Here is a 13,234-nt window from a genome sequence, read left to right as displayed (position 1 = left end):
AGATCTACCCGCTGGGTTAGGGGAGGTCTCGTTGCTGCTTAGGTTCCTTTGGTCTCATCAACCATTGTCCGTAGACCAGTTCAGCATGATAACGAATCTCTTTTACACTCGACAACCAAGTTGCCTCCGTCCGTGTGGCTACTGGCGTCAGAAGCTGCCTAACAAATATTGCCTATCTTAAAGCTAGATGACATTGACAGCGTGACGGCCACAGCCGTCGATGGGTTTCATGCAGCATCTCAAGAGTACCTTATGACTTAACACCAGGGTCACCCATGCTCTCCACACGATGTTCTACGTGCTTTCGTATCCAATCAACCTTCAAATGTCCGGCGACTCTCTATTCTGCCGGGTGAACTCCGCAACAGTCTATCTACGTCTGCGTCTACGCTCTTCTGGGTAGTACAGGGGCAAAAAGAGAAGGAAACAAAAAATCGTCAAATCCACCAGGCCATGCTTTACCGAGCTGGTGAAGCAATCCTACCCGCTTATACCGGTCCTCTCCCATCGCCTTCCCGCCTCACTCTTCCAATGCTATGTCTAGGAACCCAAGGCCACCTTTATATCCAAAACAGCGGGCTGGCCACCTTGCACCGTCTCGATAGCCTTTTTCAGCACGCTATCAAGGTCCGCTGCCTTGTCCACACGGGCAGCAAACAAATCTCCACCTGCCGCCGCCTTGGCGATGCCGGCATAATCGGGTGCCGGGTCAAATGAAATGTTAATCTCTTCATTGGTCGCCCTGGAGCCCTCACCGTCAGGGTGCACCAGAAGCAGTGACCGTCTAGGGGCGTTCCATCCTGCCATCATGTCAGCTTCCATTTCAAAATCACCAGAAAGATTTATCGACCACTCACCCTTGTTGTTCAAGATAATAGTCAGGATAGGGATACTGTACCGCTTGGCGATCCAGTATACACTACCCGGTACTGAGAAGAGGAACGTGCCATCGCCAACAATTTGCACAACGAACTTGCCCTTGTTGTTACCGCCATGCTCGAAATCGGTCGCCAGCTTAATGCCGAGAGCGCCACCGCCGGACCATCCAAGGCCACCGCCGCCGCAGTTGATCCAAGAGCCGGGCAATGTGGGCTGAAGATTGTCGTGGACGAAAATCGTGTTTGTCACAGCCTCAATGGCCCAGATGGTGTCCTCGGGACACAGCTTCTTCAGTGACCGGGTAAGGTGGCCAGTACCGAACTCGCCGTCCGCCTTGGGCTGTGCCTTTTCCTCAATCTTGGCAAGAAGTTGCTTGTGTGACTCCTCGACCTTTGCCTCGCGCTCCTTGGCTTCCGCAGATTCCAATTCGGTAGCATACTGACCCTTTAGGTGTGCAGTAATCTGCTCAATTGACAACAGGCTGCTCGCTCGGTATCTCGACTGAGCGGCGATGTAGAAGACGGGCATTTGCTGCTTAAGAGGGTCAACATCAATGTGGAAGATCTTGGCGTCCTTTTTTGGGTGGCACAGAGTGTTGATCCAAGGAACGTCGCAGTCGAGAACAACAATGACATCGGCAGTGTTTACTGCGTCCTCGATACCGAATCTAAGTCCCAGCCAGCCGGGGTGGTCTGCGGGGAAGCACATGTCGCTGCCACCTGTGTCGACAACGCGCAGGCCCTTCACGGTGTTTGCCAGCTCGACGAGAGCGCCGGGAAATTGATGGTCCCTGCCACCGAATCCAGTGACAATGAGGGGCTCCTTTGCACCAGCCAGTGCCTCAGCAATCTTGTTGACGGCGTTATTGGGAAGACCTCCGAGCTCAACGGGGTCCCAATCCTCTTGACGAATGCTGTACGGTTCGACCTCTGCCTCCATTACCTCTCTAGCGCCGCAAAGATACACGGGGCCTTGAGGGTCTGACTTTGAGAATTGAAGGGCGCGATTAACCATTTGCTTAACATTGGTTGCTGTCTTGAGCTCGCCAGAGTACCGACAGTATTGCGAAACGATTTGCTTTTGGTCGGGGACATCCTGAATCCAGTGGATGTACTCTGTTCTGCTGCCCCTCATCTCGCCCTCGATAGTGAAGGGAGACAGACCGGCAAACACTAAGATCGGTGCGCGGCCGCACGATGCGTTATGGACGGCAGCGCCGAGACCTTGGGTTCCTACGTCGACGTGTACGATAACACATTGCGGCTTGCCAGTCAGACGGGCGTAACCATCAGCCATGGACATGGCAACCATCTGGATAACCCCATTAGTATATGCCAATTGGACGCACGCGGTAAGATGGGATTCCAATTACTTCGTTGGGGCAGGTAATGATCCTGGGGAAGTTTCCCTTGCGCTCCCTTTGACCCTTAACCATGGCTTCAATGATACTGGGGTGGTCAGAACCCAGGTTCACGAAGCAGTGGGTGACGCCGGCGTCCCATAGTGCTTCGAAGAAGGCAAAAGACGCGGTATACATCTCTGTTGATTTCGAAGACAGGTTCCGGGCTTGATCGATGGTGGCCTTGAACTCATCCTCAACAAGGGGTCGAGAGGTGGTGGGCTTTATACCAGCACCTGCATGAGAGGATGATGGTGATGGTGATCCCCCACTTCGATGCAGTGGGGCCGCGGATGAGAAACCGGCAAGTTGACGAGCAGGGCCGCCGACAACGGCTATGCTGGGCGCCAATGTCTGGTTGAAGCGGACTAATCTCCCTGGTCGCCCGCCTGCAGAGCCGAAGCTGCGCAAGCAACGTGCCATGGGCACCGGCAATTGTCTGAAAGGCATGGTGAAGAACGGCAATAACAGGCCAACTAGCCGGCCAGCAGTGTGGGCGTATTGGAGGGGCGGGGTATCAACAAGTGAGGTGGATGGATGTGTGTGTGCGAGTGTGTGTGTGATTGACTACTTCACAGTGTTATCAAACACCTTTGAGGGGGGGACGAGTCTCGCTTGGCAACTGTGTCAGTACTTGGGTCCTGAACAATCTACCTAGTAGAGTCGAGTCGAGCTTGGGTGGCACACGTCAAGCAAGGAAGCAAGCTGTGGATGAACGAACGACTCGAGACCTTGACCGATGTACGGGGGAGACGAGATTTGACCGATGACGCGCCGCGGCGGAGAAGTTGCACAATTCTGGAGAACGGGCTCTGTTGTTCCTATGAGCAGAAGCCGGATGGAGTAGTTTGAACTGAAGTCAGTCGGACTGAATTCCCCGTGTTGTGTACGGGGCGAACAAAGACGAGTTTATACGCCCGGAACTGGGATCATTCCACAGACCGACGGCCGGCCCAAGCTTGTTCCCCAGAAAAGGGAGCATCACGCCCTTGCGTCCCCTTGGGCTAAACCCCGCAATCGGCTCAGGGCCCGGTTTCATAGGGCGCTTGTTGTCGGCTCACTGCAGGGTGTCCAACACCACCACTTTGTCACTAGGCGACACAGCTCCATAGCCGCTCGTCACATCAGCTTCCAGAGAAGGGAGCACAAGGCGCGATGGAGGGGTATGTACCGGGGTCACTGTGAGGGAGGAGGTTGATAAGAGAGACAGCCGTTGGGATGACATGTTGACACCAGGCAAGCTTCATCCTTGAGTGATACGAGCTTGACGATACGGTACGTCTTCTCTGCTATTTATCAGAATATGTCTCAAAGTCAAAAGTCCCAGCTTCTCCCTACGCAGTAATATGTATTAAAGAATTCCCTGGGCCGAGAATTACCGCTTCCCAGCCCGGAACAACACGTTTTGAGGTAAACAATGGGCTAGGAACCCCGATTGTCAAGTGTCCGTCTCACTCTCACAGGAGTTCCCCGCAGCAAAGCGCGTCCGGGCGTCCCCTGGGACACCCAGCTGATGCATCGAGCTCGTGCGGGGTGCAGGCCGTGTTATCTGGTAGCTCTTATTATTAGCTAATAGGATCCGCTCGGCCTTTGAGAGCTTCGATGCAGAGAAGCCGAAGCTGAAGTCATTCAGGAGAGCACGGAATGGGCAATAGCTCAATTGCTCTAATAACTAGTAAGCATTGTCATCTTCATCGTCAAATGCCGTCTCATGACTAAGCCAACTCGTATACATTGCACACCATACATCTGCAACAACCATCTTCATCCATCGTGCCTCAATCCATCAGGCCAAATCCATCCGAGCACAGATCCAATGCCAAACGCAACCAGGCACGTCAACACTGTCGTTACCATGAGGCCCGCATAGCTCGTCTTCTTTGGCACCGCCACGGGAGGCTTAGCCCTCCTCTTCCCCGCCGAAGCCTGTCTTGTCGCCGTCGGCTTCGCCGTCAAAAGACTATACCACGAATACTCCGTCGGCGCCGTCGGCGTGCCGTACAACGTCGTCTCCTGCTTATCCATCGTCTGGTACCCATAACCCGTAGTACTAGGCACCGCGCTCGGCGTGCTCGTCGTCACGGCCGTCGATTCACCAGACCAATCGAACCCGTCGAACGCTTTATACCACGACCACTGCGAATCATCGTCATTCCAATCCGCAAGAATACCAGGACACTCGTTAAGGCAGTTGAAGAGCCCGGCGGCCGTGCCTTGTTTCGTGTTCCCCTTGTCATCTGCGAATTTGAGGCCGCAGGTGCGGAAGCAGCCGTACGAGGAGCAGGGGAGGGAGTGCCATGGTTTCAACCAGCCTCCGTAGTGTTCCCATGACGTCCAGGATTTGATGTCTGTGTTTGTGAGGGTAAAGTCGGGGGAGGATTCGACGCCGTAGTAGTTTGTTTGGATTTGCGTGCCGTTGAAGGCCATGGCTGTGATTTTATAGGCTTCGGGGGGTCCTAGGTCTTTGGGGATTGTGATTTTGGGGTTGGTTGTGCCCATTGGGATGAAGTCGCTCAGGTAGCCTTCCGTTCGAGTATGTGAGCGGGGGATGCAATCCACCGATAGTGCGCAGGGACGCGAATTCTGGGGGGAGAGGGAACCTTACAGGTGTCCATCCATTCCTCAGTGAATAGGAACAGCTGGTAATGCTCGTACAACATATCGTGTCCACAGCCAACCTCCTCGTCCACGGGGTTTCGGCATACCGCCACGACCTCGTCAAAGACTGGCCCTGGAAGGGTCTCGTAGACAAACGGCTGTTTCCAGTAATCGAAGCCAATTTCGATTTCCGTCTCAACGCCGGCTTCGATCTCCGAGGGGACGGTGACGTTCAGGGCGTCCGCTGTTGCGATGATCGTTGCGAGGAGCGCGAGGAGGGCGTTGGGGAGGCCCATGGCTGCGGTGGTGGAAGTGGGTTATCGTGATCGCGATCGTGATTTGAATGCGGGTGGCCGTGGATATTCACGTGTACGGCGTATTGAGCGAGTGGACGGGAGGCGAGCGCTCCCTCGTGTCTGGCGACAGCAACGAATGCGAGAGTGGATGGCGGAAGAAAGAAGCCATCGCGAGCAAACTTATTGGATGGCAGATTGTGTTTTCTGCGAAGGATCGGGATGCTGGACAGGGGGCGATGAGATTTGCTTGGCTCCTTCTTCCTCTGTACTCGCCAAGAAATAAGTGCAAGTACTAGGCACTACGTACCTTACTCCGTACTGTGGCGGACAGTCCGGAGTCGGGCCCGAAAGTGGGTCTGTTTTCGGCGTCTTGCCTGGGAGAGATCGGTTCGAATTGCAGTGCTGGGTCGTTGCAGCCCTTCGGACACCGGCCGCTGACCATCAAGCAATCTTTGGTTGGAGTTGTAACTTGGTGCACAAGCTTCGTGTTATGTACTGAGAAGGTAAAATTATCGGACGACAGCGCTCTACAGAACATGGGATACCTTGACTGAGTGGATTACGAAATATCACTCTTAGAAATGCTGATGTGGTTGCCATTAAGGATCTTCAATCCTTCAGATACATTGCCTTGCAGGTCAAACAGTCTTTGAAAGAATGCTGAGTCGGATCATGGTCATGAAGCTGGCTGAGAGGGGCCTCGATTGCTCGGAAATTTGCTTCAATACCACCCCGCTCGCATCGGACTGCCGCATGATGCTTGGAGCTCGAGTCCTTTACCGTGAGCTCCAACCTGAAGCTCCGCATGACCTGGCTGCCATGTTCAGATGAACGCTGTTTGAGGTACTTAAGCTGCCCCTCCCTCTGAGATCATAGTCCGAGGGGAAGCTCCCTCTCCATGATTGATACTCCTTTCCTGTACGCTAAGAGTCAGCTTGAGAGGAACGAAACACTACAACTCTGAACCCAGCAACATTTATAAAAGACAGTAGCAACCGCTATTTAACACAATGTCCATGAACATAACCTCCCCATTCTCTTCCTTTCCAAGCTACGTCCTCGGTACAGGCCTGACCTTCATCGGCCTCCTAGGCTTCGTTCGACCCCTGGCAATCTACGACGCCTTTGGCATTGCTCGACCACTATCAGCTGAAGCCGAAGCATTCAGCTACGCCAAGTCCGCGCGCGATCTAGCAACGGGGTTGCTCTTCATCGGGCTCGAGACGTATCAGGAGGGAAGCGGGAATGAGGACGCGGTAACTGCGTTATTAGCTATTACTTCACTGGTTGGGGTCATGGATTGGTGGATCGTAAGAACGATGGGTGGGAAGGAAGGAAGCGGGGATGGGGGGAAGGCGTTGACGCATTTGGGGAGTGGAGTTGTACTTGCGAGTTTCGCCATTTGGAGGTGGATGTATTAATTAGTCTTGTATAAGTAGGTGTTACTAGGTTCTTCCTAATATGGGACTTACAACGAAGATACTCAACAATGCTGTGCTCAAGCTAAGTACTATAGCGATCAGAAAGAACCAACTATGATGGCAAGTTATTGGCTCCGACTTTACCGAGTGTTCAATCTCTGCTCTAAATACTACTCGTGGCTAACACTTTGTAGCCCTCACAATACACCCGTCGACTCAATTTACTATCTACCTGGTTGCGTATTTCAAAAGCTCAATGTCTTCCTGAAATCCAACCCAAACCAGCGGCTGCCCGCGTTTGATCAAATTCGTGACACCGTACTGAATCTTTCGATCCTTCATCTCTTTTGAGATATCCGAGCTATTGATCTACACAAAGCTTGCAGGCATATCTACAAACTTGGAGCCCCGGAATACAGTTGCCATGTAGCTTAGAACATCCGGCCCCTTGGCCATATGCTCGCGTACCGCACCCATAACGCCAGCAGCCAAGAGAACAACGCTAGAAATAAAGTACGTTGTAGTCCATGGGGTCGAAACGTCGAATCTGAGAACAAGAGTGCTCACTTCTGCTGGAACCGCCAAATTTGTTGTGGTAACCGCCTTACCGCGGCTTCCCCCAGCAATCTTAGATGATACCTGGGTCAATGTAATGTATGTGTTGAGTAGTTGACCCAGACGTATTCCCAGAAGTTCTTCGGTGACATTTGCCAGAATCGAAGAATTTGTCGATGATAGACCTCCGAGATCAGGATCTTGAAGGTGGTAAATCGACATGTCTGAGTGGTAGTTGACGAGACCCCCAATCGTAGGCGGGAGTTGCGAAAGAGATAAATCGAAGACGGTTGGAAACGACAGATGTGAGATTCGTCCCGAGGCGTGTGGCCTTTGTGAGGCCCTTTCGTTACAACACGACACGATTTCCTGCTAGTTGGGGAACCGGTCGCAGGTTAATTGCAGTTGATGAGAGACTCGAGGTATTTTTGAATTACTTCACAGTACCCTCGCAACGACGTCTCTGGGCATGATTCGTCCCTTTGGATCAAAGCATCAAACTTGAGGGTCGTTGGACCAACTTCGATCCCAGTCTCGTTCCTAAACATCATTGGCCGGCTGTGTTCGGATTGCCAACGTTTCGAATCATTAAAGAATGACCCGTTGCTTCCGAACGAAACAGCGTCAACTTATCTGTCGAGTGCCACACTCCAGGTTGTTGCCCTCGACTTGGACGACACATCTCTGATAGCATAGCCGTGCCGGGTACCTTTCGGCAAATCGAAAACTTTGGTCCTGGATTGGGCTGCTGTCCACAGCATTGTCAAAGAGGGCAAAGTCCTTTCGTCCATTGTTGCTGGCGATTGAGTTTTCCACGCAACGGGGAGATCGTGTGTGGAGTCTCGTTGAATGTGCGATGATGGATCATGGATCCCTGATTGATGGATGTGGCCTATGTAAGTCCAAAGGGCAGGGATAAGGCATAAATAATGCCTAGTTTCAGTGACCATTACGAAGATGATGACGGAATAACCCAGGAAACTAATCAATAGTATCTACCCTACAAGGTAAGGTACTTGTACCTAGTAAGCAAAGAAGATGGTGGGTGATACTGATGACTTGTACGATAAGATGACGGCAACACAGAACTCACCCAGAATATGCAGTATTACACATGCATACAGTGTGTCTTAGCTTTGGCGCTTTCTTAGCAGGCCTGTTGAATTTCCAAACTGACATCTTTATTCATGATGGTGATCCGAGAGGCATGTACCACGTACTTACTCAACTTCTTATTATCGAGACACCTGTTATTAGTGATCGCGAAAAGTCTGATGGCCATATGATGGCAATGCCTAGGAAATTTGCCCAGCTCCAGGTCTTTCGAGTAAGAGACATATAAAGTGGCTAGAAGCTCACAAACTTGTGACTGCATCGCAATCAAGTGGTACATGTATCACCCTGACCCCCAGGCATGCTTTCAGGTTGCACCAGGGTCGCATTAACCTCACGAGCTGCAGAAATACGAAGCTAGCCATACTTATATAGCTTACGCAGCCTCGCATGAGCTGAAATGCTGAGGCATCTCCGCTATGTTGTGTGTGGTAAGACCTGTAGATCACAGCCGCACACTGTATGTTGTTGTGGCTGGGAGTGTCTTTGGGGGTTCATGTTGAGGTTCTATGGCGAGATCGAAGCTGAGATGGCAGTATCGTGACACAGAGTGAAGCGACAGGGAAAGGGGGAAAGATAGTCGCTACTAGGTTTCAGAAGGGTCATCTGGTGCATAAGGTAAGGTGCATTGTCCTCAAGATCATTTTGACGGCCAAATGTGGACCAAAACAATCCTGTTGTAAGACCTCTTAATTGTGCTTAGCATGAATTCCTCAAGAGACTACTCACAGTTGAAATTACTTAGTACCTTAGCACAATGATGCACCTTATAGCAGCTTGCCTACATGTGCTTGGTATTACTGTCAAGTTTCCATCCCACGTAGTTATATCCATGAACCTTATGCCTTATCCTTGTCGACAATGATCTTGGGCGAGAGCCTAATTTGCCAGTCACTCATATTGTGATAATCTCCATAAGTCCGAAGTGCCCTCGATAGAATCTTGTACTCGCCGCTCTCGATCGCACTGCCGTGCGAGAAGTTACCACTCGGCCACCATGTACTCGAAGGCAGGCGCGGGTACTGCTGGACAGGAGCATCAAAGGAGGCGTCCGAGATGAGGTTGTAGTGCTGGAGAGAACCAACGTAGTTGTTCTGACCTGGGAAGAAGGGATAGGACCAGTCTGTGGGCTCCCAGGAGGGATCGACGAGCTTTGGAAGAGTTAGCTTCTTGCAGTCGAAATCCTGGATTGTGGTATGAGAAGTCAAGATACATACGTCGAAGCTGAACTCTCGGGTAGGCCAGAGAATGTCAAAGTCAATGGTGAAGGTGTCTTCAATGGTCATCTTGAAGGTGTCATTCTCTTGGATTAGCACAAAGTCTGGGGTTTGTATGACAGGGTCAATCCATTCGTCAGCCCATATGTTACTGCCATAGACGCTGCCCTTGATACCTGTGGACTGTTAGTGATTTATGGCGCTATCATTGCACTGGCGTTATGCACTCACCAGCGTAGGTCACTCGTAGAGACTCGTCATTGGAGCCAACAATGTTGATGTATCCGCCATAGATGGGGAACAGTTTCGCATCGATACTGGCAGGTTCGATGAAGGTTACCGTCAGAACTCCAGTTGTGCCAGGAGCTACATCGAGCGCAGTCGCCGAAAACTTGACTGTGGCTTGCTCGCCCTCGGTCGAGGAGTACGGGACCGGAGGGAACGCGACCACAGGATCAGAATCGGGCTTGGTGGTGATGGTGGAGCCGGCTTCGTGGACGATGTTGTACGTCACGGTCTCGTTTCCTCTGTTCTCGATCCTGATCTCGTGCGTGCCTTGGAAATGATCCGTGTCATTGAGGTTGATGACGGCAGGGATGATGGATGTCTTGTAAGTTATGACCTTGAAGGCGTCGACGATACCGGCTCCTTGCATGGGGATGGGGCTTGTAGCTCGTTAGCTTGAGGGAATTTGGAGACATTGAGTAAGAACTTACGCGAGGGAGCCGCTTCCATCATGGTGAGCGACCGGCTTGCCACTGGAGGTGATGAGGTGGTGAGCGGAGTCGCCGGCGTTGTTGGCGATGTTGGAGCGGCCACTGTTGGCTGAGAAATAGAGGGCGGCAACGCCGGCAATCTAGATGAGTTGGGTCAGAGCAAGTAAGGGGTACTTTGAATTAGCAACTCACGTATGGTGTGGCCATGCTGGTTCCGGACAGAACAGCCCATCCGCCCTCAGATGTCAGATACGTGGAGAGGATTGAACCGCCTGATGTGTGGAGTCAGTGGAAGAGAAGAGGCGCGAAAGAGCGCTGTGGTGAACTGACCGGGAGCTGAGATCTCGGGCTTGAGACGACCGTCTACTGTCAAGCCCCATGAGGAAAAGTAGTCAATGGCACCTGCGATGGACTCGGAGTTGGCACCGGGAACGCCGACTGCCTTACCACCATTGGCTACGAACTCGAAATCCACCTTGCGACCCAATTCGTTCTGCTGGACGAGCCATTTTCCATCCTCTCGACTGATGAGACCAACTGGTTTTCAACGTCAGGACGTCGAATCGCGTTGTAAGTAAGGCGCAGTGACTTACATCCGAGGGGCTGCTCCTCAGGGTTGTAGACGCTTCTGTTCGGGATCTCCCAGGCAGCATCTTCGAAGTTGTAGTAGAAAACCCACTTCACGCTCGTTCCGAAAAGATTGGAGTCTAGAACTTGCCAGCACTCGCAGATGCAGGTGCTTCGACTGTACATGGAATTGTCAGCCACGAGAACGGACGTGTCACCTCTTCGGGATGTGCCGAGGCTTACGGCAATATGAGAACACTGTCTGACGAAACACCGGGGAAGTCCCAGACGTCGCAAGAGTCAAGGCCGGTATAGTTCTGGTTGAGGAAGTGTGCGGGTGTTGTGCCGTTGAGCGTCCACTGCGCAGTATCGGAGCTAACATAAAGCTGCGATATTGTTAGCTGGGACAGACTCCCAAGGGGGGTAAGACTCACAATCTCGCGCGTCTCATTGTTATTTGACCTCGCAACTACCGTAAAGGCTGCGGTTTGGGTGTGCTCAACGCTGCCTACAGCCGTAACACCAAAGCCGTTGGCAGCACTGCTGGTGTAAAAGGGTCCTTATGCATCATTCAAAGTCAGTCGAGAACGCATTGGACGGGACACGGACAGCTTACCCATCTCACCACTGTTACCCGCGGCGACCGTAACAAAAGTTCCCTTAGTTTGGATGGTAGAGGCGACTACAGCAAGGATGTTCTCAGGGAAGCCAGCATTCGATCCCAGAGAGGCAGATATGATATCCGCGCCCTCCTCGTAGGCCTGGATGAAACCTTGGGCGATGACATCCTCCATACTGCTACCGCCGCACCCAAAGACCTTGTAGATCCTCAAGCGGGCATCAGGTGCGACTCCAGGTAGGTCACCGTGAGAGCTCGCAACGATACCAGCGACGTGGGTTCCGTGGCCGGCGCAGTCCATAGGATCGGCATCAGGCACATACTCTCTCCCGATCTCATAGTCGTCACCAACGAGGTCATACCCGCCTTCGACCTTGAAACCCGCACCGAATCCACCCCCGAGATTTGGATGGAGATAGTCGATGCCGGTATCAACAATCGCTACAACGACGCCTTCGCCGCGGTGGCCAAGCTTGTGGACCTTGTCAACGTTGGTGAGCGTATGAGGGTCCCACTTCGGTAGCGGCTCTGACATGATGTCGGAGGTATTGGGCTTCACTGCTGACACAACGGAGACGGGCCATAGCTTCTCGACCTCGGGGAGCATCTCAATCTGCTGCAGTGAGCTAGCAGTATGGTTGAGAAGGTCAAAAGAGGCGCCATGGAAGATGTCCGAGGTAAAGTTCAGCGCGGGTTTGGCCGTGTTGTTGGTGAGTTGCAGGCTCTGGAAAAAACCTTCCGTGTTCTTTTGCATGTTAGCTGAATGAATTGAGAGCGAGAGTATGGGTGACATGCTGGGCTTCCATCTCGCTTTCTGAACTTGGCAGAGCCAGCTGCGGAGAACTGAACTGCAAATCGTCGAGCCGGGGGTGAGAATGGCTTCCTGTCACCCAAGGCCGCTGCAGGAACCTCGGCGGAGAGAGCTGCGGCGCTCAGAAGGAGGGAGACCAAGAGAGACCCGAATGTGCCAAACGCCATGTTGACTTGAATTGACAAGCGATTTAGGCCGAGGATTGGTAGGGATGGGTGAGACCGCGAACTGGCTTCCACCTTGAACTCGGAGAGAGCCGGAGAGAGCCTTTTATGTGCTCATTGCCGAGAGAAATGAACTTCGGCCGGCGGTCTGCCATCTGCTAGATGGTGAGGTCCGCGATACGAACTCACGACCCCAAAGAGGGTCCCATATTCTGCAAGTCTAGATTGCCGGTCTCCGGGATGAAGAGATTTGCAGTGCGAATGGTGTTATCCTGGCTTCCAATGTAACCCTCTATCGGGAAGGTCATGTCGTCCGGCGGGATGTTGGATCTTGGCAGGCACGCGCTGCTCTCGCCCGAAACCTACGGTTGAAGGATTGCGCGACCGATCGCGGGCACGGATCTAAACATCTGGGTTCTTGGCCCGGCACTAGAAGAAATAGGCGTAGGCTCACTATAGAAAGAACAACATACAAGGGATTATATTCAGCTGAGGATTAATCAGATGATCTGATAAGATGTGTTTGACCTCTAATATCGTCGCCCGGTTTTCCACGACCCACTCGGGGAACTAAAACAAGGTTAATATTACTTAAATCTGCGCGCATTACGCGCCGAGGTCGCAGAGTATTGCGGATACAGACCAACGAAGATCACATCGGCGACCAGGGTCATCCGTTTGGGGAAGGGGGAATGTGGTGCGGGAGAGGATCGATTACCAATAGGCTGACCTTCCGTCGGTGACCCATCAAAACCGTAGATTAAGTCATATCCGAGCATCAGTTGGTGACTGCAGTTCGGCGTAGCGAAGTCGCTGCCTAGCAGGTCCGTGATCGTACGTCCTTGGTTTGTTCGAAATTGGCGTTATCCAGAGCTTCTC

At 52.5% G+C, this 13,234-nt stretch overlaps 4 protein-coding genes across 4 annotated transcripts; 1 reads left to right on the top strand and 3 right to left on the bottom strand.

Moving 5' to 3' along the window:
• Nucleotides 1-540: 540 nt before the first annotated feature.
• On the bottom strand, nucleotides 541-2,416 carry BDP55DRAFT_550927 (thiamine pyrophosphate enzyme; the record flags this gene model as incomplete). Its single annotated transcript, XM_060569070.1, has 3 exons — nucleotides 541-800; nucleotides 858-2,190; nucleotides 2,252-2,416. 3 exons carry the CDS (start codon nucleotides 2,414-2,416, stop codon nucleotides 541-543), a joined length of 1,758 nt encoding a protein of 585 aa, XP_060430182.1.
• Nucleotides 2,417-3,649: 1,233 nt separating this feature from the next.
• Nucleotides 3,650-5,472, bottom strand: BDP55DRAFT_110198 (uncharacterized protein). Its single transcript, XM_060565379.1, has 3 exons — nucleotides 4,884-5,472; nucleotides 4,014-4,800; nucleotides 3,650-3,953 (listed from the first exon to the last, which is right to left on the bottom strand). Exons 1-2 carry the CDS (start codon nucleotides 5,170-5,172, stop codon nucleotides 4,043-4,045), a joined length of 1,047 nt encoding a protein of 348 aa, XP_060430181.1. The 5' UTR covers nucleotides 5,173-5,472; the 3' UTR covers nucleotides 3,650-3,953; nucleotides 4,014-4,042.
• A 618-nt stretch (nucleotides 5,473-6,090) lies between these two features.
• Nucleotides 6,091-6,760, top strand: BDP55DRAFT_767903 (uncharacterized protein; the record flags this gene model as incomplete). The annotated part of the gene is made up of 2 exons (XM_060581006.1): nucleotides 6,091-6,482; nucleotides 6,689-6,760. The coding sequence occupies exons 1-2, from the start codon at nucleotides 6,183-6,185 to the stop codon at nucleotides 6,758-6,760; spliced, it is 372 nt and encodes a 123-aa protein (XP_060430180.1). The 5' UTR covers nucleotides 6,091-6,182.
• A 2,198-nt stretch (nucleotides 6,761-8,958) lies between these two features.
• BDP55DRAFT_767902 (peptidase S8/S53 domain-containing protein) lies at nucleotides 8,959-12,358 on the bottom strand (the record flags this gene model as incomplete). Its single annotated transcript, XM_060581005.1, has 11 exons — nucleotides 8,959-9,412; nucleotides 9,479-9,654; nucleotides 9,710-10,143; nucleotides 10,195-10,334; nucleotides 10,387-10,466; nucleotides 10,525-10,731; nucleotides 10,788-10,939; nucleotides 11,005-11,147; nucleotides 11,196-11,320; nucleotides 11,378-12,125; nucleotides 12,230-12,358. 11 exons carry the CDS (start codon nucleotides 12,356-12,358, stop codon nucleotides 9,101-9,103), a joined length of 2,646 nt encoding a protein of 881 aa, XP_060430179.1. The 3' UTR covers nucleotides 8,959-9,100.
• Nucleotides 12,359-13,234: the final 876 nt, after the last annotated feature.

Source organism: Colletotrichum godetiae, assembly GCF_030913485.1.
Source record: "Colletotrichum godetiae strain CBS 193.32 chromosome Unknown BDP55scaffold_18, whole genome shotgun sequence".
Classification (NCBI taxonomy): domain Eukaryota; kingdom Fungi; phylum Ascomycota; class Sordariomycetes; order Glomerellales; family Glomerellaceae; genus Colletotrichum; species Colletotrichum godetiae.
The sequence above is the reverse complement of the archived record's forward strand: the minus strand, read 5'-3'. Positions and strand labels throughout refer to the sequence as shown.